Source organism: Nerophis lumbriciformis, linkage group LG16, assembly GCF_033978685.3.
Source record: "Nerophis lumbriciformis linkage group LG16, RoL_Nlum_v2.1, whole genome shotgun sequence".
Classification (NCBI taxonomy): Eukaryota; Metazoa; Chordata; class Actinopteri; order Syngnathiformes; family Syngnathidae; genus Nerophis; species Nerophis lumbriciformis.
Window position 1 is genome coordinate 7,299,599 of NC_084563.2, and position 18,308 is coordinate 7,317,906.

General features: G+C 39.4%; 1 protein-coding gene across 2 annotated transcripts in view; it reads right to left on the minus strand.

Annotated features, from left to right (window-relative positions):
• glra1 (glycine receptor, alpha 1) overlaps positions 1-18,308 on the minus strand; it is a 156,314-nt gene that overhangs the window by 8,866 nt on the left and 129,140 nt on the right. For both annotated transcript variants that reach the window (XM_061976566.1, XM_061976564.1), the window contains 2 exons: positions 9,777-9,991; positions 1,078-1,224 (listed from right to left, as the gene is read on the minus strand). In XM_061976566.1, the coding sequence (XP_061832550.1) occupies positions 1,078-1,224; positions 9,777-9,991 (362 nt within the window). The remainder of the gene's footprint in view (positions 1-1,077; positions 1,225-9,776; positions 9,992-18,308) is intronic.

Here is an 18,308-nt window from a genome sequence, read left to right on the forward strand (position 1 = left end):
GCAGGGGGCGCCAGTGTTGTGTCACACGCCTCACAGTGCACTTCATGGAAGAAGCCTTCCCTAAGCACACTGATGCGGCCATATTGGAACAGTCCTTCCCGTGGGTAATTTTTTTTTAACACCAAAGAAACGAAAACAAAAATAAAACATCAAAAAAGTGGAATGAAGAGCAACCAGGTGAAATGTAAGGAGAAGAAGTTGTAATGTTGACGCTAATAACACAAAGCTAGTAGTAGCTTTTTAAAGATGTCATTGCTCAGAAAATAATAATGAATCAAAATCAATGTTGTTATCAATTATTGACTTTTGGAATTTTTTTTGGGGGGGGGGGGGGGGGGGTATTGCACATTTTGCCATAAAAAACGTTTTCTTTGAATAAAATGCATAAAGCAAACAAACAAAAAACTACCAATTTAATAAAAACTTGAAAAAATAATTAATATGTGACTTAATTTTTTTTTTGAGTGAGGTACCATGTGGATCCCTGAAAATTTTAGTGGAATTTTTTTTTTTTTTTTTAAAACAGTCATTGCTCAAAAAATAATAATGAATCAAAATCTATGTTGTTATGAATGATTGACATATGCAAGGCTCCAGTACTTCACATCAAATATTACACTTTGAAATATTTTTGGGGGAAATACTACATATTTTGTGTTTTTGACATAAAAAACAGACGTTTTGACAAAAAATACCATAAAGCCTAAACATTTTTTAAAACCTTACATCGACACATAGACCTGAAGTTGATCTAAGGATTTAAGCGTTCAATAATAAAATAAAATAAAATATGATTTTTCAAATGTCTATGACTGAGACCATTACAAGACCCTTGGGCCACACTTGAGGGGAGCCCTAAAAAAAAGATATATATTGTATTGGCTTTGAAAATAAAAAATATCAAAATTGCTGCCAAATGTTTTGATTTTTTTAGTGTGGCCCTTAGAGGAAAAAGCATTAAACTATTTATACAGGCCTGCATTAGTGTGTGTGTGTGTGTGTGTGTGTGTGTGCGTGCACGATGAATCTCCGTGCAGCAAGAAAGAAAGTGGAAGAAGAAGAAAAGCAGGAAGTGACCTTCATGTGCCGTCGCCGCCGTCTGAAGCGAAGGAGCTCTTTGTGCTGGCGAGCGATGAAGTTGACGGCGGCGTATTCCAGCAGCGCCGAGAAGACGAAGAGGAGACACACGGCCATCCAGATGTCGATGGCCTTCACGTAGGACACCTGCAGGAGGGGGGAGGGACTTTAGGGAGGTGTTGATCATTGGATGATTAAACTCCGCCCACACGCCACTTCCACACTCAGCGCTTTTCTTCATGCCTTCTTGTGATTGGCTCACACACTTCAATGATGGACACACTCGCATGGACCGGCCGACACTTCCATGACTGACCCCGCCCCCAACACACGCACACACGCACGCACGCACGCACGCACGCACACACACACACACACACACACGGTGAACACTTAGACTAGAAAAAGACACAATGAAGAAGTTATTGTTTAGGTGATAAAAAATTACATGATCCTTTTTACAATTCTTTTTTACAACACTTCAAAAACATTTATTTTTAATTTTTATTTATTTTTTTAATTTCAGATTTTACTTTTCTATTAATAGAGTTATTTTTTTTAAATAAATAAATGTTTTGTGTTTATTTTTATTTTTGTAATTTAAATTTTTTGAATTTAGTTTTTTTTTAAGCCATTTTTTAGAAATGTTTTTTAATCTCAATGTTCTAATTTTTTTTTAAACAATTTATTTATCTATTTATTTTTCCTCCACTTTAAAAGCAGCAAGCAGTAAATATAAATTACAAGTTTAATTTATTTGTGTGAAATGAGAAACCAAGTATTTGTGTGAAAAGAGACACCAAGTATTTATTTGTGTGAAAGAAGACACAAAGTATTTGTGTGAAAGGAGACACCAAGTATTTGTGTGAAAAGAGACACAAAGTATTTGTGTGAAAAGAGACACCAAGTATTTGAGTGAAAAGAGACACCAAGTATTTGTGTGAAAGGAGACACAAAATATTTGTAGTAAAATGAGACACCAAGTACTTGTGTGAAAGGAGACACAAAATATTCATGTGAAAGGAGACACAAAATATTCGTGTGAAAAGAGACACAAAGTATTTGTGTGAAATGAGACACAAAGTATTTGTGTGAAATGAGACATCAAGTATTTGTGTGAAAAGAGACACAAAGTATTTGTGTGAAAGGAGACACAATGTATTTGTGTGAAAGGAGACACCAAGTATTTGTGTGAAAGGAGACACAAACTTTTTGTGTGAAAGGAGACAAAGTAATTGTGTAAAATGAGACACCAAGTATTTGTGTGAAAGGAGACACAAAATATTTGTGTGAAAAAAGACACAAAGTATTTGTGTGAAATGAGACACAAAGTATTTGTGTGAAATGAGACATCAAGTATTTGTGTGAAAAGAGACACAAAGTATTTGTGTGAAAGGAGACACAATGTATTTGTGTGAAAGGAGACACCAAGTATTTGTGTGAAAGGAGACACAAACTTTTTGTGTGAAAGGAGACAAAGTAATTGTGTAAAATGAGACACCAAGTATTTGTGTGAAAAGAGACACAAAATATTTGTGTGAAAGGAGACACAATATATTTGTGTGAAAGGAGACACAAAGTATTTGTGTGAAATGAGACACCAAGTATTTGTGTGAAAGGAGACACAAAGTATTTGTGTGAAAGGAGACACACAATATTTGTAGGAAAGGAGACACAAAGTATTTGTGTGAAATGAGACACAAAGCATTTGTGTGAAAGGAGACACAAAGTATTCGTGAGAAAGGAGACACAATGTATTTGTGTGAAAAGAGACACCAAGTATTTGTGTGATAGGAGACACACAATATTTGTAGGAAAGGAGACACCAAGTATTTGTGTGAAAGAAGACACAAAGTATTTGTGTGAAAAAAGACACCAAGTATTTGAGTGAAAGGAGACACAAAATATTTGTAGGAAAGGAGACACCAAGTATTTGTGTGAAAGGAGACACAAAACATTTGTAGGAAAGGAGACACCAAGTATTTGTGTGAAAGGAGACACAAAGTATTTGTGTGAAAGGAGACACACAGTATTTGTGTGAAAGGACACGCAAAGCATTTGTGTGAAAGGAAAAACAAAGTATTTGTGTGAAAAGAGACACAGAGTATTTGTGTGAAATGAGACACCAAGTACTTGTGTGAAAAGAGACACAAAGTATTTGTGTGAAAGGAGACACAAAGTATTTCTGTAAAAGGAGAAACAAAATATTTGTAGGAAAGGAGACACAAAGTATTTGTGTGAAAGGAGACACAAAGTATTTGTGTGAAAGGAGACACAAAGTATTCGTGTGAAAGGAGACAATGTATTTGTGTGAAAAGAGACACAAACTTTTTGTGTGAAAGGAGACACAAAGTATTTGTGTGAAAAAAGACACAAAGTATTTGTGTAAAATGAGACACCAAGTATTTGTGTGAAAAGAGACACAAAGTATTCATGTGAAAGGAGACACAAAGTATTTGTGTGAAAGGAGACACAATGTATTTGTGTGAAAGGAGACACCAAGTATTTGTGTGAAAGGAGACAGCAAGTATTTGTGTGAAATGAGACACCAAGTATTTGTGTGAAAGGAGACACCAAGTATTTGTGTGAAAAGAGACACAAAGTATTTATGTGAAAGGAGACACAATGTATTTGTGTTAAAGGAGACACCAAGTATTCGTGTGAAAAGAGACACAAAGTATTTGTGTGAAAGGAGACACAAACTATTTGTGTGAAAAAAGACACCAAGTATTTGTGTGAAAAGAGACACAAAGTATTTGTGTGAAAGGAGACACAAACTATTTGTGTGAAAAAAGACACCAAGTATTTGTGTGAAAAGAGACACAAAATATTTGTGTGAAAGGAGACAGAATGTATTTGTGTGAAATGAGACACCAAGTATTTGTGTGAAAGGAGACACAAAGTATTTGTGTGAAAGGAGACACAATGTATTTGTGTGAAAGGAGACACCAAGTATTTGTGTGAAAGGAGACACCAAGTATTTGTGTGAAATGAGACACCAAGTATTTGTGTGAAAGGATACACCAAGTATTTGTGTGAAAGAAGACACAAAGTATTTGTGTGAAATGAGACACCAAGTATTTGTGTGAAAAGAGACACAAAGTATTTGTGTGAAAGGAGACACCAAGTATTTGTGTGAAAGGACTTGCTGACAGCACTAGTGCTAAAATGACTTGCAGCACACATATCGGTAAAGATGCTAACATGACTAAAAGTGCTAATGACACTAACAATACTAAAAGTAATAGCGGAACTAAATATGCTAATGATGCTAACGGTACTAAAGGTGCTAACAGCACTAATATGCTAAAAGTCAGAGTATCACTAAATGTGCTAACAATACTAATAATGCTAACAGTACTAATGGTGCTAACAATTCTAAAAGTGCGAACAACACTAATAGTGATAAAAGGTTTAGCAACACGAATTTTGGGCAAGGTGCCAACAGTACTAAACTTGCTGACAGCTCTAGTGCTAAAATTACTTGCAGCACAAATATCGCTAACGATGCTAACATGACTAAAAGTGCTAATGGCACTAACAATACTAAAAGTGCTAGCAACACTAAACGTACTAATGGCACTAACAGGTTCTAGCGGCACTAAACATGCTAATGATGCTAACGGTACTAAAAGTGCTGACAGCACTTAATGTGCTAATAGCACTAACTGTATTAAAAGTGCTAGCAGCACCAAACGTAGTAATGGTGCAAACAGTACTAAAAGTGCTAACATTACTTAAAGTGCGAGCAGCACTAATATGCCAAAAGTGCAAGCTGCACTAAATGTGCTAAAAGCACTAACAGTGCTAAAAGTACTAGCACCACCAATGGTGGTAATGATGCTAACAGTACTAAAAGTGCTAATAATACTAAGAATGTTAACGGCACTAAAATGCTAAAAGTTCTAGCAGCGCTTAATGTGTTAATAGCACTAAAAGTACTAAAAGTGCTAGCAGCACCGAACATGTTAATGGCGCTAACAATGCTAAAAGTGCTAACGTTTCTAAAAGTGCTAACAGCACTAATATCCTAAAACTGCTAGCAGCACTTAATGTGCGAATAGCATTAACAGTACTAAAAGTGCTAGTAGCACCAAACGTGGCAATGGCGCTAACACTACTAAAAGTGCTAACATTACTAAAGTGCTAACAGCACTAATATGCTAAAAGTGCTAGCAGCACTTAATGTGCTAATAGTACTAACAGTACTATAAGTGCTAGCAGCACCAAACATGGTAACGGCGCTAGCAGTACTAAAAGTGCTAACATTACTAAAAGTGCTAACAGCACTAATATGCTAAAAAAGCTAGCAGCACTTAATGTGCTAATAGTATTAACAGTACTAAAAGTGCTAGTAGCACCAAACGTGGCAATGGTGCTAACACTACTAAAAGTGCTAACATTACTAAAGTGCTAACAGCACTAATATGCTAAAAGTGCTAGCAGCACTTAATGTGCTAATAGCACTAACAGTATTAAAAGTGCTAGGAGCACAAAACGCGGTAATGGCACTAACAGTACTAAAGTGCTAACACTACTAAAAGTGCTAACAGCAGTAATATGCTAAAAGTGCTAGCAGCACTTAATGTGCTAATAGTACTAACAGTAGTATAAGTGCTAGCAGCACCAAACGTGGTAATGGCGCTAGCAGTACTAAAAGTGCTAACATTACTAAAAGTGCTAACAGCACTAATATACTAAAAGTGCTAGCAGCACTTAATGTGCTAATAGTACTAACAGTAGTATAAGTGCTAGCAGCACGGAACATGGTAATGGCGCTAGCAGTACTAAAAATGCTAACATTACTAAAAGTGCCAACAGCAGTAATATGTTAAAAGTGCTAGCAGCACTTAATGTGCTGATAGCACTAACAGTACTAAAAGTGCTAGTAGCACCAAACATGGCAATGGCGCTAACACTACTAAAAGTGCTAACATTACTAAAGTGCTAACAGCACTAATATGCTAAAAGTGCTAGCAGCACTTAATGTGCTGTTAGCACTACCAGTACTAAAAGTGCTAGGAGCACAAAACGCGATAATGGCACTAACAGTACTAAAGTGCTAACACTACTAAAAGTGCTAACAGCAGTAATATGCTAAAAGTGCTAGCAGCACTTAATGTGCTAATAGTACTAACAGTAGTATAAGTGCTAGCAGCACCAAACGTGGTAATGGCGCTAGCAGTACTAAAAATGCTAACATTACTAAAAGTGCTAACAGCAGTAATATGTTAAAAGTGCTAGCAGCACTTAATGTGCTAATAGTACTAACAGTAGTATAAGTGCTAGCAGCACCAAACGTGGTAATGGCGCTAACACTACTAAAAGTGCTAACATTACTAAAGTGCTAACAGCACTAATATGCTAAAAGTGCTAGCAGCACTTAATGTGCTAATAATACTAACAGTACTATAAGTGCTAGCAGCACCAAACGCGGTAACGGCGCTAGCAGTACTAAAAGTGCTAACATTACTAAAAGTGCTAACAGCACTAATATGCTAAAAGTGCTAGCAGCACTTAATGTGCTAATAATACTAACAGTACTATAAGTGCTAGCAGCACCAAACGCGGTAATGGCGCTAGCAGTACTAAAAGTGCTAACATTACTAAAGTGCTAACAGCACTAATATGCTAAAAGTGCTAGCAGCACTTAATGTGCTAATAGTACTAACAGTAGTATAAGTGCTAGCAGCACGGAACATGGTAATGGCGCTAGCAGTACTAAAAATGCTAACATGACTAAAAGTGCTAACAGCACTAATATGCTAAAAGTGCTAGCAGCACTTAATGTGCTAATAGTACTAACAATAGTATAAGTGCTAGCAGCACGGAACATGGTAATGGCGCTAGCAGTACTAAAAATGCTAACATTACTAAAAGTGCTAACAGCAGTAATATGTTAAAAGTGCTAGCAGCACTTAATGTGCTGATAGCACTAACAGTACTAAAAGTGCTAGGAGCACAAAATGGGATAATGGCACTAACAGTACTAAAGTGCTAACACTACTAAAAGTGCTAACAGCAGTAATATGTTAAAAGTGCTAGCAGCACTTAATGTGCTGATAGCACTAACAGTACTAAAAGTGCTAGGAGCACAAAATGGGATAATGGCACAAACAGTACTAAAGTGCTAACACTACTAAAAGTGCTAACAGCAGTAATATGCTAAAAGTGCCAGCAGCACTCAATGTGCTAATAATACTAACAGTACTATAAGTGCTAGCAGCACCAAACGTGGTAACGGCGCTAGCAGTACTAAAAATGCTAACATTACTAAAAGTGCTAACAGCACTAATATGCTAAAAGTGCTAGCAGCACTTAATGTGCTAATAGTATTAACAGTGCTAAAAGTGATAGTAGCACCAAACGTGGTAATGGCGCTAACACTACTAAAAGTGCTAACAGCAGCAATATGCTAAAAGTGCTAGCAGCACTTAATGTGCTAATAGCATTAACAGTACTAAAAGTGCTAGTAGCACCAAACGTGGCAATGGCGCTAACACTACTAAAAGTGCTAACATTACTAAAGTGCTAACAGCAGTAATATGCTAAAAGTGCTAGCAGCACTTAATGTGCTAATAGTACTAACAGTAGTATGTGCTAGCAACACCAAACGTGGTAATAGCGCTAGCAGTACTAAAAGTGCTAACATTACTAAAAGTGCTAACAGCACTAATATGCTAAAAGTGCTAGCAGCACTTAATGTGCTAATAGCATTAACAGTACTAAAAGTGCTAGTAGCACCAAACGTGGCAATGGCGCTAACACTACTAAAAGTGCTAACATTACTAAAGTGCTAACAGCACTAATATGCTAAAAGTGCTAGCAGCACTTAATGTGTTAATAGTAATAACAGTACTATAAGTGCTAGCAGCACCAAACGTGGCAACGGCGCTAGCAGTACTAAAAGTGCTAACATTACTAAAGTGCTAACAACACTAATATGCTAAAAGTGCTAGCAGCACTTAATGTGCTAATAGCACTAACAGTAGTATAAGTGCTAGGAGCACAAAACGCGATAATGGTACAAACAGTACTAAAGTGCTAACACTACTAAAAGTGCTAACAGCAGTAATATGCTAAAAGTGCTAGCAGCACTTAATGTGCTAATAGTACTAACAGTAGTATAAGTGCTAGCAGCACCAAACGTGGTAATGGCGCTAGCAGTACTAAAAATGCTAACATTACTAAAAGTGCTAACAGCAGTAATATGTTAAAAGTGCTAGCAGCACTTAATGTGCTAATAGTACTAACAGTAGTATAAGTGCTAGCAGCACCAAACGTGGTAATGGCGCTAACACTACTAAAAGTGCTAACATTACTAAAGTGCTAACAGCACTAATATGCTAAAAGTGCTAGCAGCACTTAATGTGCTAATAATACTAACAGTACTATAAGTGCTAGCAGCACCAAACGCGGTAACGGCGCTAGCAGTACTAAAAGTGCTAACATTACTAAAAGTGCTAACAGCACTAATATGCTAAAAGTGCTAGCAGCACTTAATGTGCTAATAGCACTAACAGTATTAAAAGTGCTAGGAGCACAAAACGCGGTAATGGCACTAACAGTACTAAAGTGCTAACACTACTAAAAGTGCTAACAGCAGTAATATGCTAAAAGTGCTAGCAGCACTTAATGTGCTAATAGTACTAACAGTAGTATAAGTGCTAGCAGCACCAAACGTGGTAATGGCGCTAGCAGTACTAAAAGTGCTAACATTACTAAAAGTGCTAACAGCACTAATATGCTAAAAGTGCTAGCAGCACTTAATGTGCTAATAGCATTAACAGTACTAAAAGTGCTAGTAGCACCAAACGTGGCAATGGCGCTAACACTACTAAAAGTGCTAACACTACTAAAAGTGCTAACAGCAGTAATATCCTAAAACTGCTAGCAGCACTTAATGTGCTAATAGTACTAACAGTAGTATTAGTGCTAGCAGCACCAAACGTGGTAACGGCGCTAGCAGTACTAAAAGTGCTAACATTACTAAAAGTGCTAACAGCAGTAATATGCTAAAAGTGCTAGCAGCACTTAATGTGCTAATAGTACTAACAGTAGTATTAGTGCTAGCAGCACCAAACGTGGTAATGGCGCTAACAGTACTAAAAGTGCTAACATTACTTAAAATGCGAGCAGCACTAAATGTGCTAAAGGTGCTAACGGTAACAGCAATAAAAGCATACTGCCTCAAATGACGTGCAGCGACAGGATGTGCACCGTGTGAGTGTGTGTGTGTGTGTGTGTGTGTGTGTGTGTGTGTGTGTGTGTGTGTGTGTGTGTGTGCACTCACCTAAGCTCAGCTGTGCTGTGTGATCATTGTGACAGCTGAACTGCAGCGGAACCACGGTTCACTTGTTCACTTTTTAGAGCGCATGAAGCACCTAATGTCGACTAACTGTGTGTGTGTGTGTGTGTGAGAGTGTGTGTGTGTGTGTGTGTGTGTGAGCATATATAGGTGTGTGTGTGCATATATAGGTGTGTGTGTGTGTGTTGGGGATTACGGTTTCCCTGGACATAATTATACAATCCTACTGGGTCACGCAAGCAAAGTCTGTCTTTTATTTCTTTAATCTGAAAATCCCTCACAGGAAAAGATTTGTTTTGCTTTTTTCAAGTTGGGCCGTCTTTAGCTCCGCCCCCTCCACGGGATGAGGGATGCGATTGGCCAGAAGAAGAGGGCGTTGACGGGTCCTCACCTTGGGCAGGGAGGCCCTGGACCCGGAGCTCTGCGTGGTCATGGTCAGCACCGTGGTGATGCCCAGGCCCACCCGGGCCGGAGCGGCGTCCATGTTGATCCAGAAGGAGACCCAGGACAGGATAACGATGAGCAGGGAGGGGATGTACATCTGGATCAGGTAGTAGCCCATCTGACGCTCCAGGTGGAAGCGAGCCTCGATGCAGGTGAACTTTCCTGAACGCAACACAAAACACACACCTGAAGACACGTCTACACACCTAAACACAAGTATACACACCTGACCACATGTATACACACCTGAACAGAAGTCTACACCCCTGAACACAAGTCTAAACACCTGAACACACATCTACACACCTGAACACAAGTATACACACCTGAACACAAGTCTACACACCTGAACACAAGTCTACACCCCTAAACACAAGTCTACACCCATGAACAAAAGTCTACACCCCTGAACACAAGTCTACACCCCTGAACACAAGTCTACACACCTGAACACACGTCTACACCCCTGAACACAAGTCTACACACCTGAACACAAGTCTACACACCTAAACACAACTATACACACCTGAACACAGGTATACACACCTAAACACAAGTATATACACCTGAACACAAGTATACACACCTAAACACAAGTATACACACCTGAACACAAGTCTACACACCTAAACACAAGTATACACACCTGAACACAAGTATACACACCTGAACACAAGTCTACACACCTAAACACAAGTATACACACCTGAACACAGGTATGCACACCTGAACACAAGTCGACACCCCTGAACACAAATCTAGACACCTAAACACAAGTATACACACCTAAACACAAGTATACACACCTGAACACAAGTATACACACCTGAACACAAGTCTACACACCTAAACACAAGTATACACACCTGAACACAGGTATGCACACCTGAACACAAGTCGACACCCCTGAACACAAATCTAGACACCTGAACACAAGTATACACACCTGAACACAAGTATACACACTTGAACACAAGTATACACACTTGAACACAAGTATACACACCTGAACACAGGTATGCACACCTGAACACAAGTCGACACCCCTGAACACAAATCTAGACACCTGAACACAAGTATACACACCTGAACACAAGTATACACACTTGAACACAAGTCTACACACCTGAACACAAGTCTACACACCTAAACACAAGTATAGACACCTGAACACAAGTCTACACACCTGAACACAAGTCTACACACCTGAACACAAGTCTACACACCTGAACACAAATCTAGACACCTGAACACATCTATACACACCCGAACACAAGTCTACACACCTGAACACAAGTCTACATACCTGAACACAAGTCTACACCCCTAAACACAAGTCTACACCCCTGAACACAAGTCTACACACCTGAACACAAGTCTACACACCTGAACACAAGTCTACACACCTGAACACAAGTCTACACACCTGAACACAGGTATACACACCTGAACACAAGTATATACACCTGAACACAAGTATCCACACCTAAACACAAGTATAAACACCTAAACACAAGTATACACACCTGAACACAAGTCTACACACCTAAACACAAGTATACACACCTGAACACAGGTATGCACACCTGAACACAAGTCGACACCCCTGAACACAAATCTAGACACCTGAACACAAGTATACACACCTGAACACAAGTATACACACTTGAACACAAGTATACACACCTGAACACAGGTATGCACACCTGAACACAAGTCGACACCCCTGAACATAAATCTAGACACCTGAACACAAGTATACACACCTGAACACAAGTATACACACTTGAACACAAGTCTACACACCTGAACACAAGTCTACACACCTAAACACAAGTATAGACACCTGAACACAAGTCTACACACCTGAACACAAGTCTACACACCTGAACACAAGTCTACACACCTGAACACAAATCTAGACACCTGAACACATCTATACACACCCGAACACAAGTCTACACACCTGAACACAAGTCTACATACCTGAACACAAGTCTACACCCCTAAACACAAGTCTACACCCCTGAACACAAGTCTACACACCTGAACACAAGTCTACACACCTGAACACAAGTCTACACACCTGAACACAAGTCTACACACCTGAACACAGGTATACACACCTGAACACAAGTATATACACCTGAACACAAGTATCCACACCTAAACACAAGTATAAACACCTAAACACAAGCATACACACCTGAACACACATCTACACACCTAAACACAAGTATACACACCTGAACACAGGTATACACACCTGAACACAAGTCTACACACCTGAACACAAGTCTACACACCTGAACACAAATCTAGACACCTGAACACAAGTATACACACCTGAACACACATCTACACACCTAAACACAAGTATACACACCTGAACACAAGTCTACACACCTGAACACAAGTCTACACCCCTGGACACAAGTCTACACACCTGAACACAAGTCTACACACCTGAACACAAGTCTACACACCTGAACAAAAGTCTACACTCCTAAACACAAAGATACACACCTGAACACAAGTCTACACCCCTGAACACAAATATACACACCTGAACACAAGTATACACACCTGAACACAAGTCTACACACCTAAACACAAATATACACACCTAAACACAAGTCTACACACCTGAACACAAGTCTACACACCTGAACACACGTCTACACACCTGAACACAAGTATATACAACTGAACACATCTATACACACCTGAACACAAGTCTACACACCTGAACACAAGTCTGCACACCTGAACACACATCTACACACCTGAACACAAGTCTACACCCCTCAACACAAGTCTACACACCTGAACACAAGTCTACACCCCTGAACACAAGTCGACACATCTGAACACACGTCTACACACCTGAACACAAGTCTACACACCTGAACACAAGTATACACATCTGAACACACGGCTACACACCTGAACACAAGTCTACACCCCTGGACACAAGTATACACACCTGAAGACATCTATACACACCTAAACACAAGTCTACACACCTCAACACAAGTCTACACACCTGAACACACATCTACACACCTGAACACAAGTATATACACCTGAATACATCTATACACACCTGAACACAAGTCTACACACCTGAACACAAGTCTACACACCTGAACACACATCTACACACCTGAACACAAGTCTACACACCTGAACACAAGTATGCACATCTGAACACACGGCTACACACCTGAAAACAAGTCTACACCCCTGAACACAAGTCTACACACCTGAACACACGTCTACATTCCTAAACACAAGTATACACACCTGAACACAAGTCTACACCCCCGAACACAAGTCTACACACCTGAACACAAGTCTACACACCTAAACACAAATATACACACCTAAACACAAGTCTACACACCTAAACACAAGTCTACACACCTGAACACACGTCTACACACCTGAACACAAGTATATACAACTGAACACATCTATACACACCTGAACACAAGTCTACACACCTGAACACAAGTCTGCACACCTGAACACACATCTACACACCTGAACACAAGTCTACATACCTGAACACAAGTCTACACCCCTAAACACAAGTCTACACCCCTCACCACAAGTCTACACACCTGAACACAAGTCTACACCCCTGAACACAAGTCGACACATCTGAACACACGTCTACACACCTGAACACAAGTCTACACACCTGAACACAAGTATACACATCTGAACACACGGCTACACACCTGAACACAAGTCTACACCCCTGGACACAAGTATACACACCTGAAGACATCTATACACACCTAAACACAAGTCTACACACCTAAACACAAGTCTACACACCTGAACACACGTCTACATTCCTAAACACAAGTATACACACCTGAACACAAGTCTACACCCCTGAACACAAGTCTACACACCTGAACACAAGTATACACACCTGAACACAAGTCTACACCCCTGAACACAAGTCTACACACCTGAACACAAGTATACACACCTAAACACAAGTCTACACACCTGAACACAAGTCTACACACCTGAACACAAGTCTACACACCTAAACACAAATATACACACCTAAACACAAGTCTACACCCCTGAACACAAGTCTACACACCTGAACACAAATATACACACCTAAACACAGGTATACACACCTGAACACAAATCTAGACACCTGAACACAAGTCTACACACCTGAACACAAGTCTACACACCTAAACACAAATATACACACCTGAACACAAGTCTACACACCTGAACACAACTATACACATCTGAACACAAGTCTACACACCTGAACACAAGTATACACACCTGAACACAAGTCTACACACCTGAACACAAGTATACACACTTGAACACAAGTCTACACACCTGAACACAAGTCTACACACCTAAACACAAATATACACACCTAAATACACATCTACACACCTGAACACAAGTCTACACACCTGAACACAAGTATACACACCTGAACACAGGTATACACACTTGAACACAAATCTAGACACCTGAACACAAGTCTACACACCTGAACACAAGTCTACACACCTAAACACAAATATACACACCTAAACACAAGTCTACACACCTGAACACAAGTCTACACCCCTGAACACAAGTCTACACACCTGAACACAAATATACACACTTAAACACAGGTATACACACCTGAACACAAATCTAGACACCTGAACACAAGTCTACACACCTGAACACAAGTCTACACACCTAAACACAAATATACACACCTGAACACAAGTCTACACACCTGAACACAACTATACACATCTGAACACAAGTCTACACACCTGAACACAAGTATACACACCTGAACACAAGTCTACACACCTGAACACAAGTATACACACTTGAACACAAGTCTACACACCTGAACACAAGTCTACACACCTAAACACAAATATACACACCTAAATACACATCTACACACCTGAACACAAGTCTACACACCTGAACACAAGTATACACACCTGAACACAGGTATACACACTTGAACACAAATCTAGACACCTGAACACAAGTCTACACACCTGAACACAAGTCTACACACCTAAACACAAATATACACACCTAAACACAAGTCTACACACCTGAACACAAGTCTACACCCCTGAACACAAGTCTACACCCCTGAACACAAATATACACACTTAAACACAGGTATACACACCTGAACACAAATCTAGACACCTGAACACAAGTCTACACACCTGAACACAAGTCTACACACCTAAACACAAATATACACACCTGAACACAAGTCTACACACCTGAACACAACTATACACATCTGAACACAAGTCTACACACCTGAACACAAGTATACACACCTGAACACAAGTCTACACACCTGAACACAAGTATACACACTTGAACACAAGTCTACACACCTGAACACAAGTCTACACACCTAAACACAAATATACACACCTAAACACACATCTACACACCTGAACACAAGTCTACACACCTGAACACAAGTATACACACCTGAACACAGGTATACACACTTGAACACAAATCTAGACACCTGAACACAAGTCTACACACCTGAACACAAGTCTACACACCTAAACACAAATATACACACCTGAACACAAGTATACACACCTGAACACAACTATACACATCTGAACACAAGTCTACACACCTGAACACAAGTCTACACACCTGAACACAAGTCTACACACCTGAACACAAGTATACACACCTGAACACAAGTCTACACACCTGAACACAAGTATACACACTTGAACACAAGTCTACACACCTGAACACAAGTATACACACCTGAATACACAGCTACACACCTGAACACAAGTATACACAAGACAGCAGTACACAGAGTGTACTTATTTACTTCAAGACAGTAGTACACACAGTATACTTATTGACTTTAAGAAAGTAGTACACAGAGTGTACTTATTGACTTTGAGAAAGTAGTACACACAGTATACTTATTGATTTTAAGACAGTAGTACACAGTGTACTTATTGAATTTGAGACAGTAGTACACAGAGTGTACTTATTGACTTTAAGACAGCAGTACACAGAGTGTACTTATTGACTTTAAGACAGCAGTACACAGAGTGTTCTTATTGACTTTAAGACAGTAGAACACAGAGTATACTTATTGACTTTAAGACATTACTTCACAGAGTGTACTTATTAACTTTAAGACAGCAGTACACAGTGTACATATTGACTTTAAGACAGTAGTACACACAGTATACTTATTGACTTTAAGACAGTAGTACACAGAGTGTACTTATTGACTTTAAGACCGTAGTACACACAGTATACTTATTGATTTTAAGACAGTAGTACACAGAGTGTACTTATTGACTTTAAGACAGCAGTACACTCTATTGACTTTAAGACAGTAGTACACTCTGTGTACTTATTAACTTTGAGAAAGCAGTACACAGAGTGTACTTATTGACTTTAAGACAGCAGTACACAGAGTGTACTTATTGACTTTAAGACAGCAGTACACAGAGTGTACTTATTGACTTTAAGACAGTAGTACACAGAGTATACTTATTGACTTTAAGACATTACTACACAGAGTGTACTTATTAACTTCAAGACAGCAGTACACAGTGTACGTATTGACTTTAAGACAGTAGTACACACAGTATACTTATTGACTTTAAGACAGTAGTGCACAGAGTGTACTTATTGACTTTGAGAAAGCAGTACAGACAGTATACACCCAGTGTACTACTTGAAGTGTACTGCCAGAAGTATTTGACACGTTCCTGGTCCTGATGGCACACATCATGGAGGTCAGGCCGGGACGAGGTTGGCTTTGCGCAAGCAGACGAGAAAAAGACGGCGTAAGAATTTGACAGCTCAGAAAGCAAATGTCATCTTCCCTCAGCGACGTGAACATCACGCGGGAAACGGGAGCGACAGGAAGCTGAATGGCGAGCGACGGCAAACATGTTGAACGTCACGGACGCTCAGAAGATGCTTGAAAGCGCCAAGGAGAACAAGAAAACCTTTGCTCACCAAGACAGCAACAATAACAACAGCAGCAACAGAAGCAAAAACAACAACGGCAGCAGAGACAACGACAGCAGAAGCAAAAACAACAACAGAAACAACAGCAACGACAACAGAAGCAAAAACAAAAACAACAGCAACAACAGCTGCAGCAGAAACAACAACATGCAAAAACAACAACAACAGCAGCAACAACAGAAGCAGGAAAAACAACATAAAACAGCAACAACAACAGCAGAAACAACAAAAAACATCAACGGCAGCAACAACAGAAAAAACAACAACAGCAGCAACAACAGAAAAAAGGCAACAACAACAGCAGCAGCAGCAACAATAACAGAAGTAACAACAACAGCAGCAGCAAAAACAGCAGAAACAACAACAACAACAACGACAACAGCAGCAACAACAACGACAACAGCAGCCACAACAACGACAACAGCAGCAACAACAGCAAAAATAGCAGAAACAACAGCAAAAATAGCAGCAGCAGCAAAAACAGCAGCAACAACAACAGCAGCAGCAACAACAGCAGCAGCAACAACAAAAACAACAACAGCAAAAACAACAGTAAACACAGCAGCAGAAACAACAAAAAACATCAACAGCAGCAACAACAGAAAAAACAACAACAGCAGCAACAACAGAAAAAAGGCAACAACAACAGCAGCAGCAGCAACAACAACAGCAGCAGCAAAAACAGCAGAAACAACAACAACAACAACGACAACAGCAGCAACAACAACGACAACAGCAGCCACAACAACGACAACAGCAGCAACAACAGCAAAAATAGCAGAAACAACAGCAGAAATAGCAGCAGCAGCAAAAACAGCAGAAACAACAACAGCAGCAGCAACAACAGCAGCAGCAACAACAAAAACAACAACAGCAAAAACAACAGAAAACACAGCAGCAACAACAGCGGCAGAAACAACAACAATCGATCAATAATAATTAAACATATGTTGATCAATAATCATTAGAAATATGAAGATCAATAATATTTATAAATATGAGGATCAATAATATTTATAAATATGAGGATCAATAATAATTAGAAATATGAAGATCAATAATGATGATAGAAATGCGAGTGAGGAAGAGGACGAGAGCTTCATCATGCACGCACACACACACACACACACACACACACACACACACACACACACACACACACACACACACACACACACACACACACACACACACACACTGAATGTAAAGCGAATGTAAGGAAGATTACAATATTTGGAGAATGTTTACAATGTACAATGCTTCTTACATTGTAGTAAACATGTTGTAAAGTTGTAGAAAATATGTAACCATGTAGTAAACATGTTGTAGTTAATATTCAAACATGTAGTAAAATGTAATAAACATGATGTAAAGTTGTAGTAAATATGTAAACATATAGTAAACATGTAGTACAAAT